Source organism: Lepisma saccharinum, chromosome 29, assembly GCF_977018435.1.
Source record: "Lepisma saccharinum chromosome 29, izLepSacc3.1, whole genome shotgun sequence".
In the NCBI taxonomy this organism is placed as follows: domain Eukaryota; kingdom Metazoa; phylum Arthropoda; class Insecta; order Zygentoma; family Lepismatidae; genus Lepisma; species Lepisma saccharinum.
The window spans coordinates 35,715,061-35,741,613 of record NC_139257.1 but is presented as its reverse complement, the minus strand read 5'-3'; the positions used below and the strand labels follow the sequence as shown (position 1 = coordinate 35,741,613).

Genomic DNA, 26,553 nt, shown 5'->3' with positions numbered 1-26,553 from the left:
ACCACTGATGCGATGATTAATATCGCTACTGATATGAATATCGTCAGATGAGTACGAATTGAAGAGCACTAAATATCAAGGACTCACTAGATTTTTCCTGATAATATCACGAGACAAACATATGTGGTAGTATTATCTTGCATTCCATCAGAGCGAAATACCGTGAGCATGATCTGGTACCACTGTTAAATGACAACCATTTCGGCTGAACAAATCAAGGTGGAATATATGAAGTGGGTCCGTCCAGAACATTCAACAGAAACAAAAGTGGTGATCTGCGATCTAAAGAATATTACAATTTTAACAGTTTTATACAATTAATTTCCATCATATATGATGACTTGAATCGAATTATCCTTGGACAGTCGTTTTGTACAATTCTGCGAGATCCTACAACCTGTATGTTCCCTAAAATTTGAAACTTTACATATGTATAGAGGGTAAAATCTAGTTGAGTTAGAACTTAAAGTACAATAATAAAATCTCTATGTCATTTGTATGCTGATGTAGTAAATATCACTAGCACTTATTCAAAATAATGACAGTCCAAGGTCACAGACTGATATAATATGCAGTAGTTTACAATAAGGAAAGCAATAAATTAAAATTCAATCTTGAATAAGTGCCAAGGAATATCTACATAAGCTCAGATAATATCATCGTATTTGCATGTAGTAAAATGGATTCATATAAACATATAAGGGTTAACAAGGTCGCCCATTTCGGAGTTGCAGTTGACCTCAAGGTCAGTTTGAAACATCAGATTTGTAGTGCCATGAAATTAGGCTTGCAGTAAATCCGAATATATACTGTGAACATCTGCCAAAACTAAGAAAGTAAGTGTTTTCTATCCTTGTATAATATAAAAAGCCCCTTTTCACATGAGAAATGATATCGAGACGAGACAAACTTCGATTCTCTTTCGAAACGAGAAACCAGTCGAATCGAATCTAGATTGAGACTTGCTGTTTAAAGGTTCCGTCCGGTTCGAGGCTTTGCTAAATTAAAACATAGGTGTATGAAAGTTTCGCTTTCATTGAAACTACTTATTACACGTCAAAATGAGTAATTGTCTGATTATTATTTATAGATGGATCATCTGTGTGTTGTTTAAGCTTTAAAAACATGTGTTTTTATTTTGTCTTAATAGGAATTTTTAACATCTTTTCGTTATTTATTATTTCAAGAGGAGACCCAGTTATGCCGACACTTTCTCTACGAGAACGAGTCGACCAAGTCTCGTCCTGTACTGACCTTATGCCTATTGTCTTCCAACCTAGATCTCCTACTCCTTGTACTCAGAGACGACACCACAGGAGGGGAGTAGGGGCAGACGCCTCCAGTAGACAAGTACATTAAATGTAACTAATTGTATTTTTGCGGATCATTTCAGTTATTTCTAGAAATTCGTTTCATGTGTTCAAATCAGACACGAGACTAAAAAGTTCTATAAATATCACTGCAAGCGAGTTCCCAGAAAATAAATTGGGGACGAGCTCTGACACGATCATAATTTTCATTTTCATAAATCACCTGATTTAATATGCATCTAATTGTTTTCCGAAAGGCACGATATTAGCTTGCTTCGGCTTTTAGACGGTTTCTTTATGCGAGCTTAATTTCTGGAGATCCTGTAAGAATACAATTTTCTCCAAACTCTACGAGCACATGTTATTACATACTAATTGCCTCGTATTCTCGCATACAATAATGGCATAATAAAGCATAATTAACGCCATTAGCTGTGTTTCTTTCAAGAAAGCTCTTTGAAGTATTTATTAACTAACTTCGGAAGCTCCACTAGCTTAGAGTCTATATGCTCTGCGACGAAAGGAGCAAAGGGAGTTTAACTGTATTACGTCACTAACAACGTAACAATCTCTACTGGCGCAGTTTATTTGGGCAGTAAAAAAGAAATATATTAAAAATGAACATTTTTTAAAAAAAAATTGAGGGGGGGCAGATCCGAAACTGTTTAACAAAGAGAAGATTCGATTGAATTAGGTTATTTTACGTCGCTTTTCTGACAAGTTTGTCTAACCGCGACGATGGGGATGGTTGGAATTGATGAAGGTGCGCACTCACAAAGAACACCCATGCCCAGGCTAGGATTCAAACCCAGGGGCGTGAGTAACGAATCCAGGGGGGGCGGGGGGGAGTTACCAAAAACAACTGTTTCGAAAAAAGGATTAAAAGATTTGGACTGTCCCGACTGATTTGGAACGCCTGGTACCCTTGCATCAATAGTTATCAAACTAAAACAATCCAATATTGCAGACTGCAGACTTCCGGAGCTTATCTCCACAACAAACCCATTCATGTATGCAAGGACAAAATCGTTTTTCTTTATAAATTTGAAAATTTGTCAATATTATTTTCATCGCTTTTGTGGGTTCACACTAGTTACTAATTTAAATTCGTTCATAACTTCTCGGACTATACTGAAACTGCTAACACGGCGCCGTAAACATAGCTCTACCCAAGATCTCTGTAACCCTGCTAGCAATGCAAACAGTTCATTTACGTAAGCAATCCAAAGTTTGAAGAGGCTGCAGTGATGGAGGTCAAATATTGCTACATAATCTGTAAATTTGATGACGTTAAGCGACGTAGTTTGCGTTGGCATTTCCTCTGCATGTTAATTGATACTCATAGTTGCCAACCTGTGCGGGAAAGTAGCATTTCTCTGGAATCTAAAAGGCAGGTCTTAAATGTTTGCATTCTTTACCATCATAGAATTTGTATCGAAATAACAATTCATTATTTGCAAGGTAGGGTTCGAGGAGATTTCGATGCAAAGATATAATATTTATCTTACTTATTTCTATATTCTTGTATTAATATACAGGAATATAGCAAATATATAGAATTGTATTATCCAAAAGTTTCCCGGGTTTTCAAATTAAGAGGCATGAATCATTTGCCGCAACTGCAATGTTGTGTTAATGAAAAGAAATATGTGAACGTAGATCATAAGTACAGCACAGTTTCCCTGGTGGAGTGGTTAGCACATCGCGCCACTACGCTAGGATTCTCGGGTTCGAATCCCGGCCTGCGCATCGGTGTTCTTTGCGAGATCGTAAAAATACGACGAAAAAAATAAAATAAAAAATCGGGCCTCCCCGTAGGCACATGCCTTGTAATCTCGGGTTCGATACGCGGTGGAGGCACATAAATGTTCATGATTGATTGATTGATTGATTTAGTTTATTTTACTTCGCGTTTTGTGCCTCTTGGCTAATTTGCGAAGATGGGGATGAGTGATGAAATGATGAAATTGATGAATGGACATTCACAAACAACAAAGCCCGACCGGGATTCGAACCCGGGACCCTTGGCGTCGCAGCGCGATGTGCTAACCACTCGGCCACAGGGTCGGGCACATAAATGTTCAGATCCCACTTTAAACTGTAGGTCCAGTCACGATTAACCTCTCTGTGCATAAATTGGACTTAAAACCAAAAAGACTCAAACTCAGAGAACAAATAAAAATTGTCTATCGATTAAACAGAAATAGCAGTGGCAGCTGTGTATGAGGCCTGCGTGGTTGCGTACGAAGATGATTGAAAATTATACTTTTCGAGCTAACACATATCTAGTAATATATGTCGGGAGAGGGCCTAACCTAATGGGCTAACCAAGCATCTCATATAACAATAATAATAATAATAATGTATTTATTATTATCATTAGGGAACGGGTTTTCCAAAAATATAGCTGTTTTCTCACCGATCGTTTGAGATATGTATTTTAAGTCATGAAATCAAGTACATTGAACACAGTTTGTTGCACCTTTTTACACCTATTCGTCAGATTAGCACACTGATTAACTTTTTACCCTCTCTTTAATGCTTCAACACCTTTTGTGCTTCAACATCCTATTGTCTCAATTTGTAGAGCAGAACGATAGCTATTAAATGGTATAATATTATAATTGCAGCTCCAACAGTTCCCAAGATAATGTAGCAAAACCCGCGAAAGAAAACACAAACTTCATCAAAACCCATTCGGCAGAACCACAGTTCTCTCTGCGGTCCGCGCGCATTACATACAGAACGTGCAGCAAAAGATACCGTTCAATAAAGGCATTTTATCAACACCTTTTTGAAAACATTTTCTGAACCTTTTTTCCTTCCTCGACCACAATTTTGCACCTTAAAATCCTTTCCCTAATTATTAAAGAGATAAAATGACATATCTGGCTTATTTATAATTAATTTGTACACAACAGCCATTGTACGAAGGAATGTAATGTAAAAATAAATAGAAACAGCATGATTGTTATTCTATGCATAATAGTATCCATTAAATTTCGTAGACACTGTCAATTAGAGATTGATTGTTGTCAATCAAAGTTCAGATGAAATAAATAGACTCTTCATGTGATGCAACAAACGGCATTTATTTAATATTATTACTGTAAAGACGTCATTGTTTTCGAGGGCTCGAGGAAACGAGCCTGATAAGCGTTGCGCAGAAAAGTGGTTCACGATGGGTCCTTCACGCCCTGTGAAAGTTTGTCCTAGTAATACAACATCCTATGTGCTGCTGAATCCCGCACTAGTTGGCAACACTGCCACGATTTCCATTTGCTTAATATTGAGGTCGCAGCAGTTCGGTTCTCTATACGAACGCTGCAACACAATTAGCTGAGTTCAAGGTCGATGTTTGATTGGCCTTCGCACTCATTACAAATTGGTCACGTGATTGAATTACTATCCATGTACTTAATCTATTGTATCGACTGCACTAACGAATGGAAATAATGTCCTATTTATTCTCCCTTCCTTAGATTCTACATACACACAACCTAAAACGGATCTACCGAAAAATATAATGCACAGTGTACTTAGACGCATCATCATAGATGTCGCTAGTGAAGGCTTATGAAGTCTTGTCTTTTTTAATTGATTACTTATCCCCAACGATGTTTTGTAGTTAATAATGAATCTTGGAATTGTTGTTCTTATATATAAGTAAATAAACTATGCATGTAAACCGTTCAACTTAGCCCTACCAAAAATAAACTCTTCGTTACGCCAATGTAGAATTTTATAGATTGAATTGAAATACATTAGCAAGGTATTTCGAGTAGCTTTGTATATATTCTTGACTAATGTTATCCCAGCTGAGAGAGAATGCATTACTAAATAGCCTTATTATTAAATACAGGTGGGTTTTTTCATGTGACGTCAGGATGCGCACAACCGCCACGCTTGCGGATACTTTTATGGTTTGCAAAGAAATATCCACCAACTGCACGTTTGTTTTAACTTGAATTCTGCATGCTTACAAGAACACGGCCTCCCGATGGCATAGTGGTAGCGTCGTTGCCTTGTAATCAAGAGGTTCCGGGTTCGATTCCAGGTGGAGGCACATGGTTCGGGTCCCACTTTAAAATGTAGGTCCAGTCCCGATTACCCTTACTGTGCATAAAGTGGACTTAATCAATCAGCTTGCAAGAACTGGCCTCAATCATGGCTGCTCGAAGCCATAATTCAACAGTTTGTGACGTAGGTGAAACACACCTATGAACTAATAACAATAAGATTGATTGAGTTATAGTCCACGCGTTTACGTCGAAGAACTATACTGCAAAAGGTTTAACCTGGCACGGTTCCCGCCAAAACCTTCTCCGTCGTGTGCAGGACGTTGTTGCCACTGATTTCGGCGCAAGCGAGCAAACATGGCGACAGCTCTGGCTGCGAACGGTCATTTTCGGGTGCAAGCACAGATGTCTCCAGTCTCCACCACCAGAACATTCATGTCCTTGACAACGTGGCAACGCGAAGGCAGCGGCGACCCCTGGTAGGCAGAGGACAGAGCACGTGCTGTCTCCAAGGCTTATGCCAATGGTTGAAAACACTCACGTGACGCCCGGGGAAGTCGGCTAGCAGAAGGAAATCTACGTTTTGGCGCGAACTGTGCCAGATTAAACCTTCTGCAGTAGAAAGAAACCCGCCGCCACAAACGTGGGTGGGGATAAATAGCGGGCAAGTTGTTTTCGTCCAATGACACTCAGCCTTCAGCCAATGGGCGCAGCTGTCATTCTGCTCGTCTACTCCACGTGGAGTCTCAGTCACATGACTGCGGACACGCTGTTGCCGAAATTTTGCAACTTCAATGTGGAGACCGTGGGACGGTGCTTGTGCGTGGAGGGACAAGGTGGCGTAGAGTAGTGTGGCAACACTGTGCGTTGAATGTGATTGTTGCAGCTGGTGGGCGCGCTCCGTCGACTTACACTTGGTTTTACTTCGCTTTTCTGCCACTTTTGGCTAAACGCGAGGATGAAGATTAATTGTAATAAGATGAAAATTATGAAAGTACAATCGCAAAACAAATGAACAGCACACAAAACAGACCCCCACAGAGAATTGTACTGGTCGGGAATCCAGTCCCCACTCTCTCGTTGGTTTGTAATATGCAGTCCAGGTTCTACTGTGTGAAACTGAGGTTGCATTTTGGTGTCTTTAAAAATAGTCATCCCTTATACCCCTACAAATAATTAGATTTTCAAGGTACCGAATGATGAAATGTAATAGTACGTTCTATGCAGAAGTATTAATGCATTTACGATTCTATGTGTGGTGTAATAAGGGAGCTTTGTTAGTTAAGAAACAAATATTTCTCGTAGGAGTAGGCATACTTGAGACAAAATTAATATTTTCGGTATGGATAAACAATTGTCTCAAACAATGGAGGGTGGGGACAGTCGAATCCGATGCAGACGATGCAAGAATCAATGTATTGTTGCACCAGACGCAAAAGTCTCCGTCTGTAGATTTCATTCATGCTGTATGCAAAGAGCCTTAACTACGACAATTTCAGGCCGAATTGACAAGCGACATCCAGTCTGTAAAGCTTCATTGCGACACCAACAGACCGAGGCGACACGATTCACGCTATTGAGAAAACGGCCCAGTACAAGCGATACGTACAGCTTGTCGTGTCGCTTCGGTACGAAAAGCTGCACTTATTTCTGAGGGTTGGTTTCCAAGTGACAAGTGTCGCTTATTGCTTGTCGCTTCGATCCGAAAGCTCCCTAAGGAGATTTCACAGCGCAGACACGCGCGACACATGTAATTTACGAACTAGCCAATCAGCAGCAAGGTTTCACACCGTAGCGGCATTACAGGCCACACAAGACTGCATAGGATTGGTTAAAAATCATCAAATGACACGCGTCACTTGTCATTTGTGTTGCCTGCCACTTCGGTCGTCAAACATATCGTTACTAAACTGACGTTAGGGCTAAATTATTCGCAAGAACTTCATTTCTATCCATCAACCCAACATGAATACTCATAGATGTATACTTATGAGAATTAGGAACGAATAATTCCAAATTATTTGCAAATGTTCCTGCAACATTTGAATCCTTTCTGAAAATTTTTCTCGTTATTGCAGTGTAATTGTAAGCATAAGTCAGACACATATTTTGGAGTATTGAAGTGCAACATAATATTTTCAAGTCCATATTGCAATGTTTCCAGATGCATATTTTGAGGCTCTTTCAAGCAGATAAAAGTTAATGCCCTCTATCGATGATTATATGACTTAAAAAGACTAACCGTATAGCGAGCGGGCTATGGACTAACATACTTTATATATTAATACTCTAAAATGAAGAAATAATATTTCCCCAGAAGCCATTGTAGCTAAACTATTGATCAGGGGTGTACAAAATTAAATAATTGATCAATGTGCCAATCTCTCAAAGGGAGAAGGTTCCAATAGATCAGAAACGAGACATTATCATGAAAAGAAGATATTATTATTGATTCAAACTGTCCTTTCTTTGTATATTCCATCAATCTAACCAAGATAAGGTTGTAGTTGATAAGAGATACTACGTTTTGACGGATTTAGCGGGAGGGGCACGGGGGCACATGCCCCTCCCAAGAGGGTGACACAATATTATAAAATGTATTCCAAAGTACAAATATGTTCTGGCAGTCTTTTTCCAAGTAGTAAAATAGAAAAAACAAAGTTTAGGGCAAATATAGTATTAATTGGGACTATATTTACCAGACACTTCAATAAAATGACATCAGAAAGCGGTGCCTAAAGCATTCTAAGTCAAATATTTCCGATGTTCGTGATCATTTTTCCTGAGGAAATGAATTATCCAGCTCTGGAATCATTGTAGATAGCAATAACGTAGAAACGTTTCTGTTTCACAAAAGTCCATTAATGCTATCACCTTATAATCAAATGGTCCTGGGTTCGTTTCCTGAGGGAGGTACAGTCACCGGCAATAGAAATGGGACACCTATATCCTGAAATACGTGCTTCCCTGCAGCGTTATTAGCAGCTGCCATTAAAAATTTACTATCAAAATCCACTTATGTTGTAGGGGTAGGCAACACACATAACGCTTTGCGGGAAGCGTGTATTTCAGGATATAGGTGTCCCATTTCTATTGACGATCACTGTACATTGTACAGTGGTTCTGATTCCACTTTGAAGGTACAGTTTAGGTGACCAAACTAAAAGGATTCATTGGTGTGAACATTGTGTGTGTGTTTGAGGCTGTGTTTAATATCCAAAAATTCTGAACGATATATTCGCAATGTTACATCTTGTAGGATTGCATTGCAGCATATTCTATGCCCATCCTAGAAAAGAAATTCTAGATCCCCTTATGCTAAGTTACTGTTACTTCCTCAGTAAGATAACACAGTAACTGTGACTGAGTTACTGCTGGAAATAAGTAATCTGATTTACAGTAAGTTTGTTCTTACTTTTCTTTATATTATCGTATCGAAGTAAATTGTGAATTACTTGTAACTCTCTTATGCGTCAATATTCCACTTTTTATGCATATGAGGTTAATTATAATTTAATGATAATTAATTTTGATTTTTACATTGTCGTTAGTAAAAAAGGAAAATAACACAACACTTGCTTAAGTAGGAACTAACACCCCCTCACTAATGTAAAAAACTGAATTGGTTGCTTCAAATATATCGTTTCGCAGCAAGGTTCAATTTTTGTTTCAGGCCCAATTTATGCACAGATAGGCTAACCGGGACTGGACCTACAGTTTAAAGAAAGATCCGAACCACTGTGTGCTTCCAGCGGGTATCGAATCCCGGACCCCTTGATTACAAGGCGACGAAATTACCATTACGCCATATGGGAGGCCCTTACAACAGAACATAAGTTTATGGTTCATTTTCATCGTCGCGATTAAGCTGAAGAAGCAGAAACACGACGCGAAGTTAAATGACAACACTCACCATCTTTTCCCATGCTTCACGACTGAGTCGGTCTTTCTTCTGTACGCAGGGGATAACTCTGGTGCTGTCGATGTTTCAAGACCTCGCCGCAAGAGGGTGTTAGTTGCGTCCGAACAGAGGAGCATCTGCGCACACACTGATGCAGACGCTCGACAGATGCCACCTTTACTCAGCACACACACTTCACAATGGTGCCAGTTCATCTATTATCACTAAGTCTACGATTGTTTTTTTCCTTCATATTTCCTGGGAGGGATTTTATGTAACTGACCTCCCCTACTTGTGACTATAATCAACTAGGTTAGGAGTCAATTTTCAGTCTAATGCTGTTTTGGAAACTGGAGCATGAACTAATTGTTTATCTGTGTCTATTCGTTTGTTCTCTCTTGAAATTCTTCCATATATACAGGGTGTTGTCGAACAAATGTTCACAGCATGACGAACAACTTTTGTCAGTGACGAAGTCTCGTTCCAACGCTACATATGCAGCCATGCGGCACAGACTCAGGGTTGCCACTGGCATGTATTTCTTCTGTCGGGAATCGACAAAAATTTTAACACCTTATATATTTCTTCTTTTTTTCTTACAGCATGATGTAGCAAGTTTGGTCGGTAGAATCCTATTGATACATCTTGTGATCAAATAAGGGCAATGACAGGCTTATGGAGTGAGAAAACTTCTGAGTAAGATATATAGAACCCTTGGCTTATGCAAAAAGCATAGGAAGTGCAATATGGATGATGATATCGATACATACATGTTTTAAGGTGTTTACAACTCTGTATGAAACATTCTCACACAGGCAAAGTCTCGTCTGGACACCATAACCACAGCTCCAATCAACTGTTACAGAAATTTCAAAGTATAAATTCAGGTAGTGGTTTAAGCCATCCTGTTCTCTATTGTTCAGATTTACCGTACCATCGTTGAAATAAAAATCCCTACGTACAAGTGATGAATCCAGCCATTTTCCTCTGAGGGTAAAGGGGGGCATGAAACATCTCGAGAGGGAAATGTCATCAAATTTCAATACCAATAAAATATTTCTAAAATTTTTAAATTGGCCCTAATTAAATTAAATTACGTGTAATGAAATTTAATTAAGTATATAAGAATTAAACATTTTGTGGGTACCTCGTCCCCCTCAGCAGTTAACACCTTCACACAAGCTTGAATCCTATCCTGATTCATCCTATTTCTTAATTTAGCAGTTATCAAAACGGACGATATTTTTTTTTTAAAAAAATTATAGAGAGGACGAAATCAGTTCTTATTTCTTAGTTATTGTCCGAATGCTCTTCCAGGTTACTGAAATTTTCGGTGGAAACTTTATAATTTCCTTGGGGGATTCCCCCCAGGGCCACCCACCTAATTCATCACTGCTACGTACAACTCTGATGACAACACCTACTTCATTATGTTAACTTGTACATAATCTCTCACAAACTTAAATGTCTTTGTACACTACATTCTTATCCTATCCATATAACAAACTCTCTAGTAATGATAACCACAGAATATAAACTTTGTTACTTTTTCTTCTTATTCTGAACATATCAGTCATTTGCTTGAATAATGATAATTTGGAATACTTTTTCTCTGTGTATGAAGCTTTATCTCACTTCTACGAAGATTCAGACATTTTTTTTATGTAAGTAGAACAAGATGAGAAAATATTCCAGTGACGAATTAAATTCTCAGCCCATTTGATAAACGTCATTCACGTGAACCTCAGTTTCTTACGTGTCAATCATATCAGAAATCTATTACAGCTTGAAGAAGTTTTAAAATGATTTTGTAAATGTCTTAGTAGTGAATCCCGTAGTTCTTCACTCGCCACTGAAGATTCCAGACGCTTTGCTTGGCATTCGCGTCCTTATACTCATTGTCGCGATTTGCCTGAATATAATGAAAAGCAACGAAGAAAAAATACAAGAAGATTTCGAGCGAAGCAGCTAAAAGATGCACAAAAATAAGGAGGCGACATCTATACTGTAAAAAATAAGCTCGAGAAAGAGGAGAAAGAGGGCCGATAGTTAGAGATATGAAAAAAAGGAAGATAAAATTAGTGACAAAGGCGTGCGCAAGAAATGCCTGTGTTTGTGTGTTCATGGATAACATTACTATTTAGCCAGCCTCCTTGTTACGAGAGCAGAGGTCCCAGGTTCAAACCCTGTTTAAGACATTGTATTTGTATCATCATCCAGTTCATCAGTTCATTACTATTCATCCTCACCGTCGCGATTAACCAAAGTTGGGTAGAAAAGCGATGTATGGTAACCCGAATAGAAATAAAGAAAGAATTGTGATTTGAATATTGCAGATTTTCAGGTGTTATGCACTGCTTAACATGGAATAACTTATGTTATTAGTCAATTTAATATATATATATATATATATATATATATAAGTTTTTGTATTAATTGGAGTAGTGGCGTAAGCAAGGAATTTTGTTTGGGGACCCTCCACCCTTCTCTCTCGTCTATTTCTCTCTATTCCTCTATTTCTTTCTTAATATGATTTTTGTTTCGTTATTTTTGTGTTTCTCTTTCCCTTGCATTTAATCTTTCCTTATTCATTTTCTTCTTCCCTCTTCGTTTCTGCCTTTCGTTCAATCTTTCCTTCCTCCTGTGTTTTATTAATCTCTCTCTCTCTTTTTGTTTAAATTTGTATCCCTCAATCTTTTTCTCTTCATATTTATCATTCTCTCTGTGATTATTTTACTTCCCGCCAGGTGGCGAAACCTCTGAAGACAGGTTTGAACGAGACACTTGAAAATCTCGTGTCGCCTTCTTACCAACCTGCTCCCTAAACATAATCCCTAAAATACTGTGAAGATAATTTAAACCCGAACTCCCAATTGCGAGGCTTGAAAGCTTACGACATCAGTCCACGAAGTTCAAGGTCCATTGTCTGTAATGCTATTTCGTGCATCATTCGAAAAATTCCTTTCTTAACTTCCAAACGGAAGAGGATGCAACAGGAAACCTGCTACCGTGTACGTAAATAAGTGATTTTGTAAACGTGCTGGGAATCTGGAATGTGCAGCTGTCTTTATATTCTGTGCAGTGCAACTTCATATTGAGCAAACAGTTTCGGGTCTCTTTGCAGACCGCAGTGTTGCTAACTCCTCTAACGTTAAAACATCAAGGATGTTGAAGTTAATGTCAGGGTTATACCTCACATAATAAAAGTTCGAGAAGATGATGTTGAAGAAAAGGAGTGAATAATCTGTGTTCGGACAAAAAAGAAGTATTCTGGGTTAGAGATTATTATTATCTGGCCAATTTGAGCATGATGTGCTTAGATGTCAAAATTATGTAATAGTGTATTTAATCTTTATGCAAATTTCGATACGTTGTACGATTTCATCACCAAGTATGTTTAATTAGTTATTATAAATAATATAAATAGGAAATTCACATATATATATATATAGGTATCTACTTGATTGAAATTATTTATTTTATTTCACATTTCTGCCAGTTTTGGCTAATTGTGAATAACGATGAGTGATGAATGATAATATAATGCAACTGATGAAGGGACGTTCAGAAAGAACACGCAGGCCAGGATTCGAACCCGGGATCACTCGCGCCGTAGCGCGCTGTGCTAAATAACTACCGCTACTCTTTCCATCAACAAATAGGATATAAATTCTATTTTGGAAAATTTTCGTGCACTTCAAACACTTGTCCTCGTTTCGGCTCTGTACAGTGGGATCCACTAGTATTGTTCGGCAAATTGTCCATGATTATTTTCATTAATTTTTATCTTACATCCTATGTGTTTTTAAGCGATGAATCTTTATGTATGCTGGTGCAGAAGTTGTCAACACCTTCTTTTGAGTTTTCCTTTAATTCTTGAAGCTCTTATTGGGTCAAATAAACTGCACGAACATGGTGATGGACAATTTGCACGGTAATACTCATGGATCCCGCTGGACCAGGCCTACTTATTGTGAGGTATAGTATAGTCAGTGGCGGCTGCTTAATACGTGCTACCGTGCTATAGCACGTTGCTAAATTTGTTAAAATGAAAAGAAGAAAAAAGCAAATCTCACAGATGCAAGAAGTTTAATGAAGCCCCAAAGTGAAATTAAACTTCTCATGTTAAGAGCCTCAACATTTACCAGCGGCGCGGCGCCACGTATTTCCCTCACGCTGGCTATAAGGAATAGCGTACCGTGCTAAAATCTCAACAGCACGTTTTCGCCCCTTTTTCATCCCTCCGCGCATGAATACTGTACACCCCCACTCCTCGATTTGTACGGGGGATAGGGTCCCGGCTCGAGAAAAATCGTCTGCTAGCGTGCTGCAGGAGGACTCAGCCGTATACATTAGCAGCACCTGCAAAAAAGTTGGAAAACGAATTGACACTACCCCTTAGCCTTTAATCTATTTCGGTGGTAAGTTGTAAAGATTGCAACTCTAAAACTATAGTCCGTGCCTTTTTTGCTTCCGAAAGTGGATTCTGCTACGTAATTTATGTTTAGGAAATTCTAATTTTATATTTTATCTAAATTGCCTGTTTTTAAATGCTAGATATTTCCTTGTGTTTATATAGCACTTCAATAGTCAAGAAACAAACTTACAGAGTACGTCATTTTTCCCCGGCTTCCAGATCCGAAAATTTTCCGGGCGGTTCATTGTGTTAAAATCGCATGGCGCGTGAAGTGGTCGTCATTGTTGTGAAGGATTAGCTTTTTGTTGTTGTTAGAAGTGAAAGTGAGTGTGTGTGTGTGTGTGTGTTAGTGTACCATGAATTCGGTGGATTCTTTGTTGCAGCGATTTTCTCTTCAAGAACACTTGAAGAAAAGTTGGAAATAAAAGCGCTAGGACGGCCGTTGCCAGATTTGGATCTATCGCAAAATGCAAAGGAAGGTAAGAACGCTACGCATAAAAGGCGATTTGATAGAAAACTGTAATATAGTGAACCATGGCTTTGTGGGTGTCAAATTCGAAATGCATTATTCTGTTTTCCTTGCATACTTTTTGGAAGTAATGATTCGTGGTCTAAAGGAGGGGTAAAAGATCTAGGACATTTATGTGAATATATGAGAAAGCATAGTGAAAGCAATAAGCACATGAATAATGAGTTAAATTTTGTCTCTCTCGGAACTGTCAACATAGCAACGCAGTTAAGGCACGTTTATCTAGAATCGCATAACGAACAAGTTGAAAAAAATCGTAACGTCTTGTCAAAAATTATAGACTGCGTCAAGTTCTGTGGAGCTTTTGAGTTGTCCCTGCGTGGCCGGTGTAACGGGGAATTTGGACTCCGTAGAAAAGTGACTGTACAGTCAATTTTCTACGCAGTCCAAATTCCCCGTTTTCGTGACGGGGAATTTGGACTCCGTAGAAAAATGACTGTACAGTCAATTTTCTACAGAGAAAAATGACTGCCCTTTTCAGTTCCCGTCAATTAAGCAGGGGGTAAAATATCCCCGTAGAAAAATGACTGCCTGTCAATTCCAACTTAAAAGAGGGGGTACAAAATCCCCGTAGAAAAGTGTCTGCCCAATTAAATCCTGCTTATATTAGGAGGGGGTACAATTTCCCCGTAGAAAAGTGACTGCCCCCTTAAATCCTGCTTATATTAGGAGGGGGTATAATTTCCCCGTAGAAAAGTGACTGCCCGTTAAAATCATGCTTATATTAGGAGGGGGTATAATTTCCCCGTAGAAAAGTGACTGCCCTATTAAATCCTGCTAATATGAGAAGGGGGTACAATTTCTCCGTAGAAAAGTGACTGCCCCCTTATATCCAGCTTATATTAGGAGGGGGTACAAATTCCCCGTAGAAAAGTGACTGCCCCCTTAAACCCTGCTTATATTAGGAGGGGGTACAATTTCCCCGTAGAAAAGTGACTGCCCCTTTAAATCCTGCTTATATTAGGAGGGGGTGTAATTTCGCCGTAGAAAAGTGACTGCCCTTTTAAATCCTGCTAATATGAGAAGGGGGTACAATTTCCCCGTAGAAAAGTGACTGCCCCCTTATATCCTGCTTATATTAGGAGGGGGTAGAAATTCCCCGTAGAAAAGTGACTGCCCCCTTAAATCCTGCTTATATTAGGAGGGGGTATAATTTCCCCGTAGAAAAGTGACTGCCCCCTTATATCCAGCTTATATTAGGAGGGGGTAGAAATTCCCCGTAGAAAAGTGACTGCCCCCTTAAACCCTGCTTATATTAGGAGGGGGTACAATTTCCCCGTAGAAAAGTGACTGCCCCTTTAAATCCTGCTTATATTAGGAGGGGGTATTATTTCCCCGTAGAAAAGTGACTGCCCTATTAAATCCTGCTAATATGAGAAGGGGGTACAATTTCCCCGTAGAAAAGTGACTGCCCTATTAAATCCTGCTTATATTAGGAGGGGGTACAATTTCCCCGTAGAAAAGTGACTGCCCCTTAAATCCTGCTTATATTAGGAGGGGGTATAATTTCCCCGTAGAAAAGTGACTGCCCGTTAAAATCCTGCTTATATTAGAAGGGGGTATAATTTCCCCGTAGAAAAGTGACTGCCCTATTAAATCCTGCTAATATGAGAAGGGGGTACAATTTCTCCGTAGAAAAGTGACTGCCCCCTTATATCCAGCTTATATTAGAAAGGGGTAAAAATTCCCCGTAGAAAAGTGAGTGCCCTATTAATTCCTGCTTATATTAGGAGGGGGTACAAATTCCCCGTAGAAAAGTGACTGCCCCCTTATATCCTGCTAATATTAGGAGGGGGTACAAATTCCCCGTAGAAAAGTGACTGCCCCCTTAAATATTGCTTATATTAGGAGGGGGTATAATTTCCCCGTAGAAAAGTGACTGCCTTATTAAATCCTGCTAATATTAGAAGGGGGTACAATTTCCCCGTAGAAAAGTGACTGCCCCCTTATATCCTGCTTATATTAGGAGGGGGTACAAATTCCCCATAGAAAAGTGACTGCCCCCTTTATTCCTGCTTATATTAGGAGGGGGTATAATTTCCCCGTAGAAAAGTGACTGCCCCTTTAAATCCTGCTTATATTAGGAGGGAGTATAATTTCCCCGTAGAAGAGTGAGTGCCCTATTAAATCCTGCTAATATGAGAAGGGGGTACATTTTCCCCGTAGAAAAGTGACTGCCCTATTAAATCCTGCTAATATGAGAAGGGGGTACAATTTCCCCGTAGAAAAGTGACTGCCCCCTTATATCCTGCTCATATTAGGAGGGGGTACAAATTCCCCGTAGAAAAGTGACTGCCCCTTTAAATCCTGCTTATATTAGGAGGGGGTATTATTTCCCCGTAGAAAAGTGACTGCCCTATTAAATCCTGCTAATATGAGAAGGGGGTACAATTTCCCCGTAGAAAAGTGACTGCCCTATTAAATCCTGCTTATATTAGGAGGGGGTACAATTTCCCCGTAGAAAAGTGACTGCCCCTTAAATCCTGCTTATATTAGGAGGGGGTATAATTTCCCCGTAGAAAAGTGACTGCCCGTTAAAATCCTGCTTATATTAGAAGGGGGTATAATTTCCCCGTAGAAAAGTGACTGCCCTATTAAATCCTGCTAATATGAGAAGGGGGTACAATTTCACCGTAGAAAAGAGACTGCCCCCTTATATCCAGTTTATATTAGGAGGAGGTACAAATTCCCCGTAGAAAAGTGACTGCCCCCTTAAACCCTGCTTATATTAGGAGGGGGTACAAATTCCCCGTAGAAAAGTGACTGCCCCCTTAAATCCTGCTTATATTAGGAGGGGGTATAATTTCCCCGTATAAAAGTGACTGCCCCTTTAAATCCTGCTAATATGAGATGGGGGTACAATTTCCCCGTAGAAAAGTGACTGCCCTATTAAATCCTGCAAATATGAGAAGGGGGTACAATTTCCCCGTAGAAAAGTGACTGCCCCCTTATATCCTGCTTATATTAGGAGGGGGTACAAATTCCCCGTAGAAAAGTGACTGCCCCCTTATATCCTGCTTATATTAGGAGGGGGTACAAATTCCCCGTAGAAAAGTGACTGCCCCCTTAAATCCTGCTTATATTAGGAGGGGGTATAATTTCCCCGTAGAAAAGTGACTGCCCCTTTAAATCCTGCTTATATTAGGAGGGGGTATTATTTCCCCGTAGAAAAGTGACTGCCCTATTAAATCCTGCTAATATGAGAAGGGGGTACAATTTCCCCGTAGAAAAGTGACTGCCCTATTAAATCCTGCTTATATTAGGAGGGGGTACAATTTCCCCGTAGAAAAGTGACTGCCCCTTAAATCCTGCTTATATTAGGAGGGGGTATAATTTCCCCGTAGAAAAGTGACTGCCCGTTAAAATCCTGCTTATATTAGAAGGGGGTATAATTTCCCCGTAGAAAAGTGACTGCCCTATTAAATCCTGCTAATATGAGAAGGGGGTACAATTTCACCGTAGAAAAGAGACTGCCCCCTTATATCCAGTTTATATTAGGAGGAGGTACAAATTCCCCGTAGAAAAGTGACTGCCCCCTTAAACCCTGCTTATATTAGGAGGGGGTACAAATTCCCCGTAGAAAAGTGACTGCCCCCTTAAATCCTGCTTATATTAGGAGGGGGTATAATTTCCCCGTATAAAAGTGACTGCCCCTTTAAATCCTGCTAATATGAGATGGGGGTACAATTTCCCCGTAGAAAAGTGACTGCCCTATTAAATCCTGCAAATATGAGAAGGGGGTACAATTTCCCCGTAGAAAAGTGACTGCCCCCTTATATCCTGCTTATATTAGGAGGGGGTACAAATTCCCCGTAGAAAAGTGACTGCCCCCTTATATCCTGCTTATATTAGGAGGGGGTACAAATTCCCCGTAGAAAAGTGACTGCCCCCTTAAATCCTGCTTATATTAGGAGGGGGTATAATTTCCCCGTATAAAAGTGACTGCCCCTTTAAATCCTGCTAATATGAGATGGGGGTACAATTTCCCCGTAGAAAAGTGACTGCCCTATTAAATCCTGCAAATATGAGAAGGGGGTACAATTTCCCCGTAGAAAAGTGACTGCCCCCTTATATCCTGCTTATATTAGGAGGGGGTACAAATTCCCCGTAGAAAAGTGACTGCCCCCTTATATCCTGCTTATATTAGGAGGGGGTACAAATTCCCCGTAGAAAAGTGACTGCCCCCTTAAATCCTGCTTATATTAGGAGGGGGTATAATTTCCCCGTATAAAAGTGACTGCCCCTTTAAATCCTGCTAATATGAGATGGGGGTACAATTTCCCCGTAGAAAAGTGACTGCCCTATTAAATCCTGCAAATATGAGAAGGGGGTACAATTTCCCCCTAGAAAAGTGACTGCCCCCTTATATCCTGCTTATATTAGGAGGGGGTACAAATTCCCCGTAGAAAAGTGACTGCCCCCTTATATCCTGCTTATATTAGGAGGGGGTACAAATTCCCCGTAGAAAAGTGACTGCCCCCTTAAATCCTGCTTATATTAGGAGGGGGTATAATTTCCCCGTATAAAAGTGACTGCCCCTTTAAATCCTGCTAATATGAGATGGGGGTACAATTTCCCCGTAGAAAAGTGACTGCCCTATTAAATCCTGCAAATATGAGAAGGGGGTACAATTTCCCCGTAGAAAAGTGACTGCCCCCTTATATCCTGCTTATATTAGGAGGGGGTACAAATTCCCCGTAGAAAAGTGACTGCCCCCTTATATCCTGCTTATATTAGGAGGGGGTACAAATTCCCCGTAGAAAAGTGACTGCCCCCTTAAATCCTGCTTATATTAGGAGGGGGTATAATTTCCCCGTATAAAAGTGACTGCCCCTTTAAATCCTGCTAATATGAGATGGGGGTACAATTTCCCCGTAGAAAAGTGACTGCCCTATTAAATCCTGCAAATATGAGAAGGGGGTACAATTTCCCCCTAGAAAAGTGACTGCCCCCTTATATCCTGCTTATATTAGGAGGGGGTACAAATTCCCCGTAGAAAAGTGACTGCCCCCTTATATCCTGCTTATATTAGGAGGGGGTACAAATTCCCCGTAGAAAAGTGACTGCCCCCTTAAATCCTGCTTATATTAGGAGGGGGTATAATTTCCCCGTATAAAAGTGACTGCCCCTTTAAATCCTGCTAATATGAGATGGGGGTACAATTTCCCCGTAGAAAAGTGACTGCCCTATTAAATCCTGCAAATATGAGAAGGGGGTACAATTTCCCCGTAGAAAAGTGACTGCCCCCTTATATCCTGCTTATATTAGGAGGGGGTACAAATTCCCCGTAGAAAAGTGACTGCCCCCTTATATCCTGCTTATATTAGGAGGGGGTACAAATTCCCCGTAGAAAAGTGACTGCCCCCTTAAATCCTGCTTATATTAGGAGGGGGTATAATTTCCCCGTATAAAAGTGACTGCCCCTTTAAATCCTGCTAATATGAGATGGGGGTACAATTTCCCCGTAGAAAAGTGACTGCCCTATTAAATCCTGCAAATATGAGAAGGGGGTACAATTTCCCCGTAGAAAAGTGACTGCCCCCTTATATCCTGCTTATATTAGGAGGGGGTACAAATTCCCCGTAGAAAAGTGACTGCCCCCTTATATCCTGCTTATATTAGGAGGGGGTACAAATTCCCCGTAGAAAAGTGACTGCCCCCTTAAATCCTGCTTATATTAGGAGGGGGTATAATTTCCCCGTATAAAAGTGACTGCCCCTTTAAATCCTGCTAATATGAGATGGGGGTACAATTTCCCCGTAGAAAAGTGACTGCCCTATTAAATCCTGCAAATATGAGAAGGGGGTACAATTTCCCCCTAGAAAAGTTACTGTTCTAATAATTAGTTCTTACATGAGAAGTTGCATACAAAATGCTACGGAGAAAAGTTGCTGCTTACTTAATTTACTTCACAAAACAGTAGTGAAATTAGATGTACTATATTGTCGTATAAAGCCTTTATAACTCTGGTATCTGGCTCATCATTGACTTAATTATTACGTACAACTTTCTCATTTGAATGTTCATCAAAACATTTGAATGAGTCTACCATTTGAGTAGGGTGATAAAGGTGTCCTGGGTTCAATACCCGGTGGAGGCACAAAGTAATTCGGATCCAACTTTAAACTGTGGGTCCATTCTTGATTAGACTTAGTGTGCATAAATTAAAACGCTAACTCAATCAATCCATCACTCAAGACATTTGAATTGCATTTTCTTGAAACATTTTGGACAACAAATTTGTACACAATGTGTGTGTGTACTGTCACAAATAAATAGGTTTCTCATCATAAAAATACTTCTTATATAATCTATGCATAACTAACAAAAAGTAAAACACTTTGTCCCTTGTGGTAATTATATTTATTTGAAAAGCACGACGAGAGCCCGTAGAAGCGATATTTTAACATGGAAATATTTTATAACTTGTAAAATATAATTGAAAGTGGTTGCTTCCACATATCCGTAGTAACTCTCGAATTTAAAAATTACATTGATGCATTTTATGATAGAACCTTTGATCAATTTTTAAAATAATCGAATACACACGTTATTCGTGTTATGAGGTTGATAAATCATAATTTTGTTACACAGAAACATATATTACATAAGCATACTTACACACACAAACATATTTATGTACACACTAATCATATTTTCATAGGAACAAATAACAAGATACATCTACACACAGACTATAGTTTTAATTGTAACATTTTGATCAGAATCAATACGATTCAGAAACACCAGGAGTACACAAGTCAAATAAAACAATTGTTTTAACTTCAAAAAAATTGAACAAAAAAATAATATACAATGCATATAGCATGAGAATTATGATTTATCACTTTTCACTAAATATGTATTTCAATAATGCTGTAGTGCATTTTAATATAATATGTGATGTATTTCAATTTATACAAAAACTTTATCAAATACAGACATTTATAATTTCGTTGTGGTTTGCAACTAACCTATTACATATTATTCACCATGTTTAACACATGAAGGAGTCAGTGGATGATATTCTTAAGCCACATGTTTGATTTTTATGTTGTTGTTGTTGTTGAACATACCATCATGCACAATAAGCAACCCACTGTCCAAAAAGTGCGAGACATTGTCATTTTTCTTTTCGAATGGCAGTATAATATGTACATCACTGAACTTTTTGGCTCTCCAACCAGGTGGTCATCTGTGTAGTGATATAGTCATAAGCCACACTTTCCCGCTACGTAGGCTGTACATGCACCGTTAGAAAACATGGATTTTGGAGACAATAATGAAGGAAGTGACGAGTCACACCTTTTTGATAGTAATAGTGGAAATTTCTGGCACCCGTCAGCTAGCAGTTCAGTGTGGAACTCATCCTTCTGTACGTGTAATTATGAAATAGAGTTGTGGTTATGTTCGCTGTGGCTTGTGACTATCCGTTGAAAGTTTATATGCTGCATAAAACATTGATTACTACAATCCTCTGATCACATTAACTAAATATAAAGTATATTTTCTTTCAAGCTAGTAAATATCTATGTCAAACGTGATTAATTAAGGCATACGTCCCATTAACTTGAGCCGACCAGCTGAAGCATTGCCACAAAAATCCACACTTTCAAGGAAAAGGCAGCTGAATCGCCCACGATAGAACAGAGAGAAAGCAAAATGGAGACGTAATAGCGGATGCCAATAAGTACCCGATAAAACAAAGAGTACGGAACATGCTGTTAGTTTAAGACATTCCGTCGCTTGTTCCAAGAAATGTACGACAAAATGCTGAGAGAGTATGTAATATCCCCTTCTCATATTAGCAGGATTTAATAGGGCAGTCACTTTTCTACGGGGAAATTGTACCCCCTCCTAATATAAGCAGGATTTAAGGGGCCAGTCACTTTTCAACGGGGAAATTGTACCCCCTTCTCATATTAGCAGGATTTAATAGGGCAGTCACTTTTCTACGGAGAAATTGTACCCCCATCTCATATTAGCAGGATTTAAAGGGGCAGTCACTTTTATACGGGGAAATTATACCCCCTCCTAATATAAGCAGGATTTAAGGGGGCAGTCACTTTTCTACGGGGAATTTGTACCCCCTCCTAATATAAGCAGGGTTTAAGGGGGCAGTCACTTTTCTACGGGGAATTTGTACCTCCTCCTAATATAAGCTGGATATAAGGGGGCAGTCACTTTTCTACGGGGAAATTGTACCCCCTTCTCATATTAGCAGGGTTTAATAGGGCAGTCACTTTTCTACGGGGAAATTATACCCCCTCCTAATATAAGCAGGATTTTAACGGGCAGTCACTTTTCTACGGGGAAATTATACCCCCTCCTAATATAAGCAGGATTTAAGGGGGCAGTCACTTTTCTACGGGGAATTTGTACCCCCTCCTAATATAAGCAGGATATAAGGGGGCAGTCACTTTTCTACGAGGAAATTGTACCCCCTTCTCATATTAGCAGGATTTAATAGGGCAGTCACTTTTCTACGGGGAAATTGTACCCCCCTCTCATATTAGCAGGATTTAATAGTGCACTCACTTTTCTACGGGGAAATTATACCCCCTCCTAATATAAGCAGGATTTAAGGGGGCAGTCAATTTTCTACGGGGAATTTGTACCCCCTCCTAATATAAGCAGGATATAAGGGGGCAGTCACTTTTCTACGGGGAAATTGTACCCCCTTCTCATATTAGCAGGATTTAATAGGGCAGTCACTTTTCTACGGGGAAATTGTACCCCCATCTCATATTAGCAGGATTTAATAGGGCAGTCACTTTTCTACGGGGAAATTATACCACCTCCTAATATAAACAGGATTTAAAGGGGCAGTCACTTTTCTACGGGGAAATTATACCCCCTCTTAATATAAGCAGGATTTAAAGGGGCAGTCACTTTTCAACGGGGAAATTATACCCCCTCCTAATATAAGCAGGATTTAAGGGGCCAGTCACTTTTCTACGGAGAAATTGTACCCCCTTCTCATATTAGCAGGATTTAATAGGGCAGTCACTTTTCTACGGAGAAATTGTACCCCCATCTCATATTAGCAGGATTTAAAGGGGCAGTCACTTTTCTACGGGGAAATTATACCCCCTCCTAATATAAGCAGGATTTAAGGGGGCAGTCACTTTTCTACGGGGAATTTGTACCCCCTCCTAATATAAGCAGGGTTTAAGGGGGCAGTCACTTTTCTACGGGGAATTTGTACCTCCTCCTAATATAAGCTGGATATAAGGGGGCAGTCACTTTTCTACGGGGAAATTGTACCCCCATCTCATATTAGCAGGGTTTAATAGGGCAGTCACTTTTCTACGGAGAAATTATACCCCCTCCTAATATAAGCAGGATTTTAACGGGCAGTCACTTTTCTACGGGGAAATTATACCCCCTCCTAATATAAGCAGGATTTAAGGGGGCAGTCACTTTTCTACGGGGAATTTGTACCCCCTCCTAATATAAGCAGGATATAAGGGGGCAGTCACTTTTCTACGAGGAAATTGTACCCCCTTCTCATATTAGCAGGATTTAATAGGGCAGTCACTTTTCTACGGGGAAATTGTACCCCCTTCTCATATTAGCAGGATTTAATAGTGCACTCACTTTTCTACGGGGAAATTATACCCCCTCCTAATATAAGCAGGATTTAAGGGGGCAGTCAATTTTCTACGGGGAATTTGTACCCCCTCCTAATATAAGCAGGATATAAGGGGGCAGTCACTTTTCTACGGGGAAATTGTACCCCCTTCTCATATTAGCAGGATTTAATAGGGCAGTCACTTTTCTACGGGGAAATTGTACCCCCTTCTCATATTAGCAGGATTTAATAGGGCAGTCACTTTTCTACGGGGAAATTATACCCCCTCCTAATATAAACAGGATTTAAAGGGGCAGTCACTTTTCTACGGGGAAATTATACCCCCTCCTAATATAAGCAGGATTTAAAGGGGCAGTCACTTTTCAACGGGGAAATTATACCCCCTCCTAATATAAGCAGGATTTAAGGGGGCAGTCACTTTTCTACGGGGAAACTATACCCCCTACTAATATAAGCAGGGTTTAAGGGGGCAGTCACTTTTCTACGGGGAATTTGTACCCCCTCCTAATATAAGCAGGATATAAGGGGGCAGTCACTTTTCTACGGGGAAATTGTACCCCCTTCTCATATTTGCAGGATTTAATAGGGCAGTCACTTTTCTACGGGGAAATTGTACCCCCATCTCATATTAGCAGGATTTAAAGGGGCAGTCACTTTTATACGGGGAAATTATACCCCCTCCTAATATAAGCAGGATATAAGGGGGCAGTCACTTTTCTACGGGGAATTTGTACCCCCTCCTAATATAAGCAGGGTTTAAGGGGGCAGTCACTTTTCTACGGGGAATTTGTACCTCCTCCTAATATAAGCTGGATATAAGGGGGCAGTCACTTTTCTACGGTGAAATTGTACCCCCTTCTCATATTAGCAGGATTTAATAGGGCAGTCACTTTTCTACGGGGAAAATGTACCCCCTTCTCAAATTAGCAGGATTTAATAGGGCAGTCACTTTTCTACGGGAAAATTATACCCCCTCCTAATATAAGCAGGAATAAAGGGGGCAGTCACTTTTCTATGGGGAATTTGTACCCCCTCCTAATATAAGCAGGATATAAGGGGGCAGTCACTTTTCTACGGGGAAATTGTACCCCCTTCTAATATTAGCAGGATTTAATAAGGCAGTCACTTTTCTACGGGGAAATTATACCCCCTCCTAATATAAGCAATATTTAAGGGGGCAGTCACTTTTCTACGGGGAATTTGTACCCCCTCCTAATATTAGCAGGATATAAGGGGGCAGTCACTTTTCTACGGGGAAATTGTACCCCCTCCTAATATAAGCAGGAATTAATAGGGCAGTCACTTTTCTACGGGGAATTTGTACCCCCTTCTAATATATGCTGGATATAAGGGGGCAGTCACTTTTCTACGGAGAAATTGTACCCCCTTCTCATATTAGCAGGATTTAATAGGGCAGTCACTTTTCTACGGGGAAATTATACCCCCTTCTAATATAAGCAGGATTTTAACGGGCAGTCACTTTTCTACGGGGAAATTATACCCACTCCTAATATAAGCAGGATTTAAGGGGCAGTCACTTTTCTACGGGGAAATTGTACCCCCTCCTAATATAAGCAGGGTTTAAGGGGGCAGTCACTTTTCTACGGGGAATTTCTACTCCCTCCTAATATAAGCTGGATATAAGGGGGCAGTCACTTTTCTACGGGGAAATTATACCTCCTCCTAATATAAGCAGGATTTAAGGGGGCAGTCACTTTTCTACGGGGAATTTGTACCCCCTCCTAATATAAGCAGGATATAAGGGGGCAGTCACTTTTCTACGGGGAAATTGTACCCCCTTCTCATATTAGCAGGATTTAATAGGGCAGTCACTTTTCTACGGGGAAATTGTACCCCCTTCTCATATTAGCAGGATTTAAAAGGGCAGTCACTTTTCTACGGGGAAATTATACCCCCTCCTAATATAAGCAGGATTTAAAGGGGCAGTCACTTTTCTACGGGGAAATTGTACCCCCTCCTAATATAAGCAGGGTTTAAGGGGGCAGTCACTTTTCTACGGGGAATTTGTACCCCCTCCTAATATAAGCTGGATATAAGGGAGCAGTCACTTTTCTACGGAGAAATTGTACCCCCTTCTCATATTAGCAGGATTTAATAGGGCAGTCACTTTTCTACGGGGAAATTATACCCCCTCCTAATATAAGCAGGATTTTAACGGGCAGTCACTTTTCTACGGGGAAATTATACCCCCTCCTAATATAAGCAGGATTTAAGGGGGCAGTCACTTTTCTACGGGGAAATTGTACCCCCTCCTAATATAAGCAGGATTTAATTGGGCAGTCACTTTTCTACGGGGATTTTGTACCCCCTCTTTTAAGTGGGAATTGACAGGCAGTCATTTTTCTACGGGGATATTTTACCCCCTGCTTAATTGACGGGAACTGAAAAGGGCAGTCATTTTTCTCTGTAGAAAATTGACTGTACAGTCATTTTTCTACGGAGTCCAAATTCCCCGTCACGAAGACGGGGAATTCGGACTGCGTAGAAAATTGACTGTACAGTCACTTTTCTACGGAGTCCAAATTCCCCGTTACACCGGCCACGATGAAACAGATACCTCCGCAAAACCTGGGATATTTTTTAGGGCTCCTTGATTTTGTCTGTAGTTTAGACAACGCTGTTAAAGAACATCTTGACAACAGCACTGTATTTAAAGGCACTCGATCTCGCCATCGAAGTTCCGAGTTGAAGTCTCGGCCCGGGTATGGGTATTCTTTGTAATACTTTGTAATAATGAAATTAATGAAGGGGCATTCACAAA

The 26,553-nt window shown here is 40.0% G+C and overlaps 1 protein-coding gene across 3 annotated transcripts in view; it reads right to left on the bottom strand.

Moving 5' to 3' along the window:
* The window catches only part of LOC145981571 (aquaporin AQPAn.G-like), a 138,283-nt gene that overhangs the window by 37,181 nt on the left and 74,549 nt on the right, over positions 1-26,553 (bottom strand). The window contains exon 1 of one of the 3 annotated variants that reach the window (XM_083114925.1): positions 9,243-9,390. The exons of the other annotated variants lie outside the window; for them this stretch is intronic. Within the exon in view, the coding sequence (XP_082971051.1) occupies positions 9,243-9,255 (13 nt within the window). The 5' untranslated portion in view covers positions 9,256-9,390. Of the gene's footprint in view, positions 1-9,242; positions 9,391-26,553 lie in introns of those variants that run through there. 3 annotated transcript variants of the gene reach the window in all.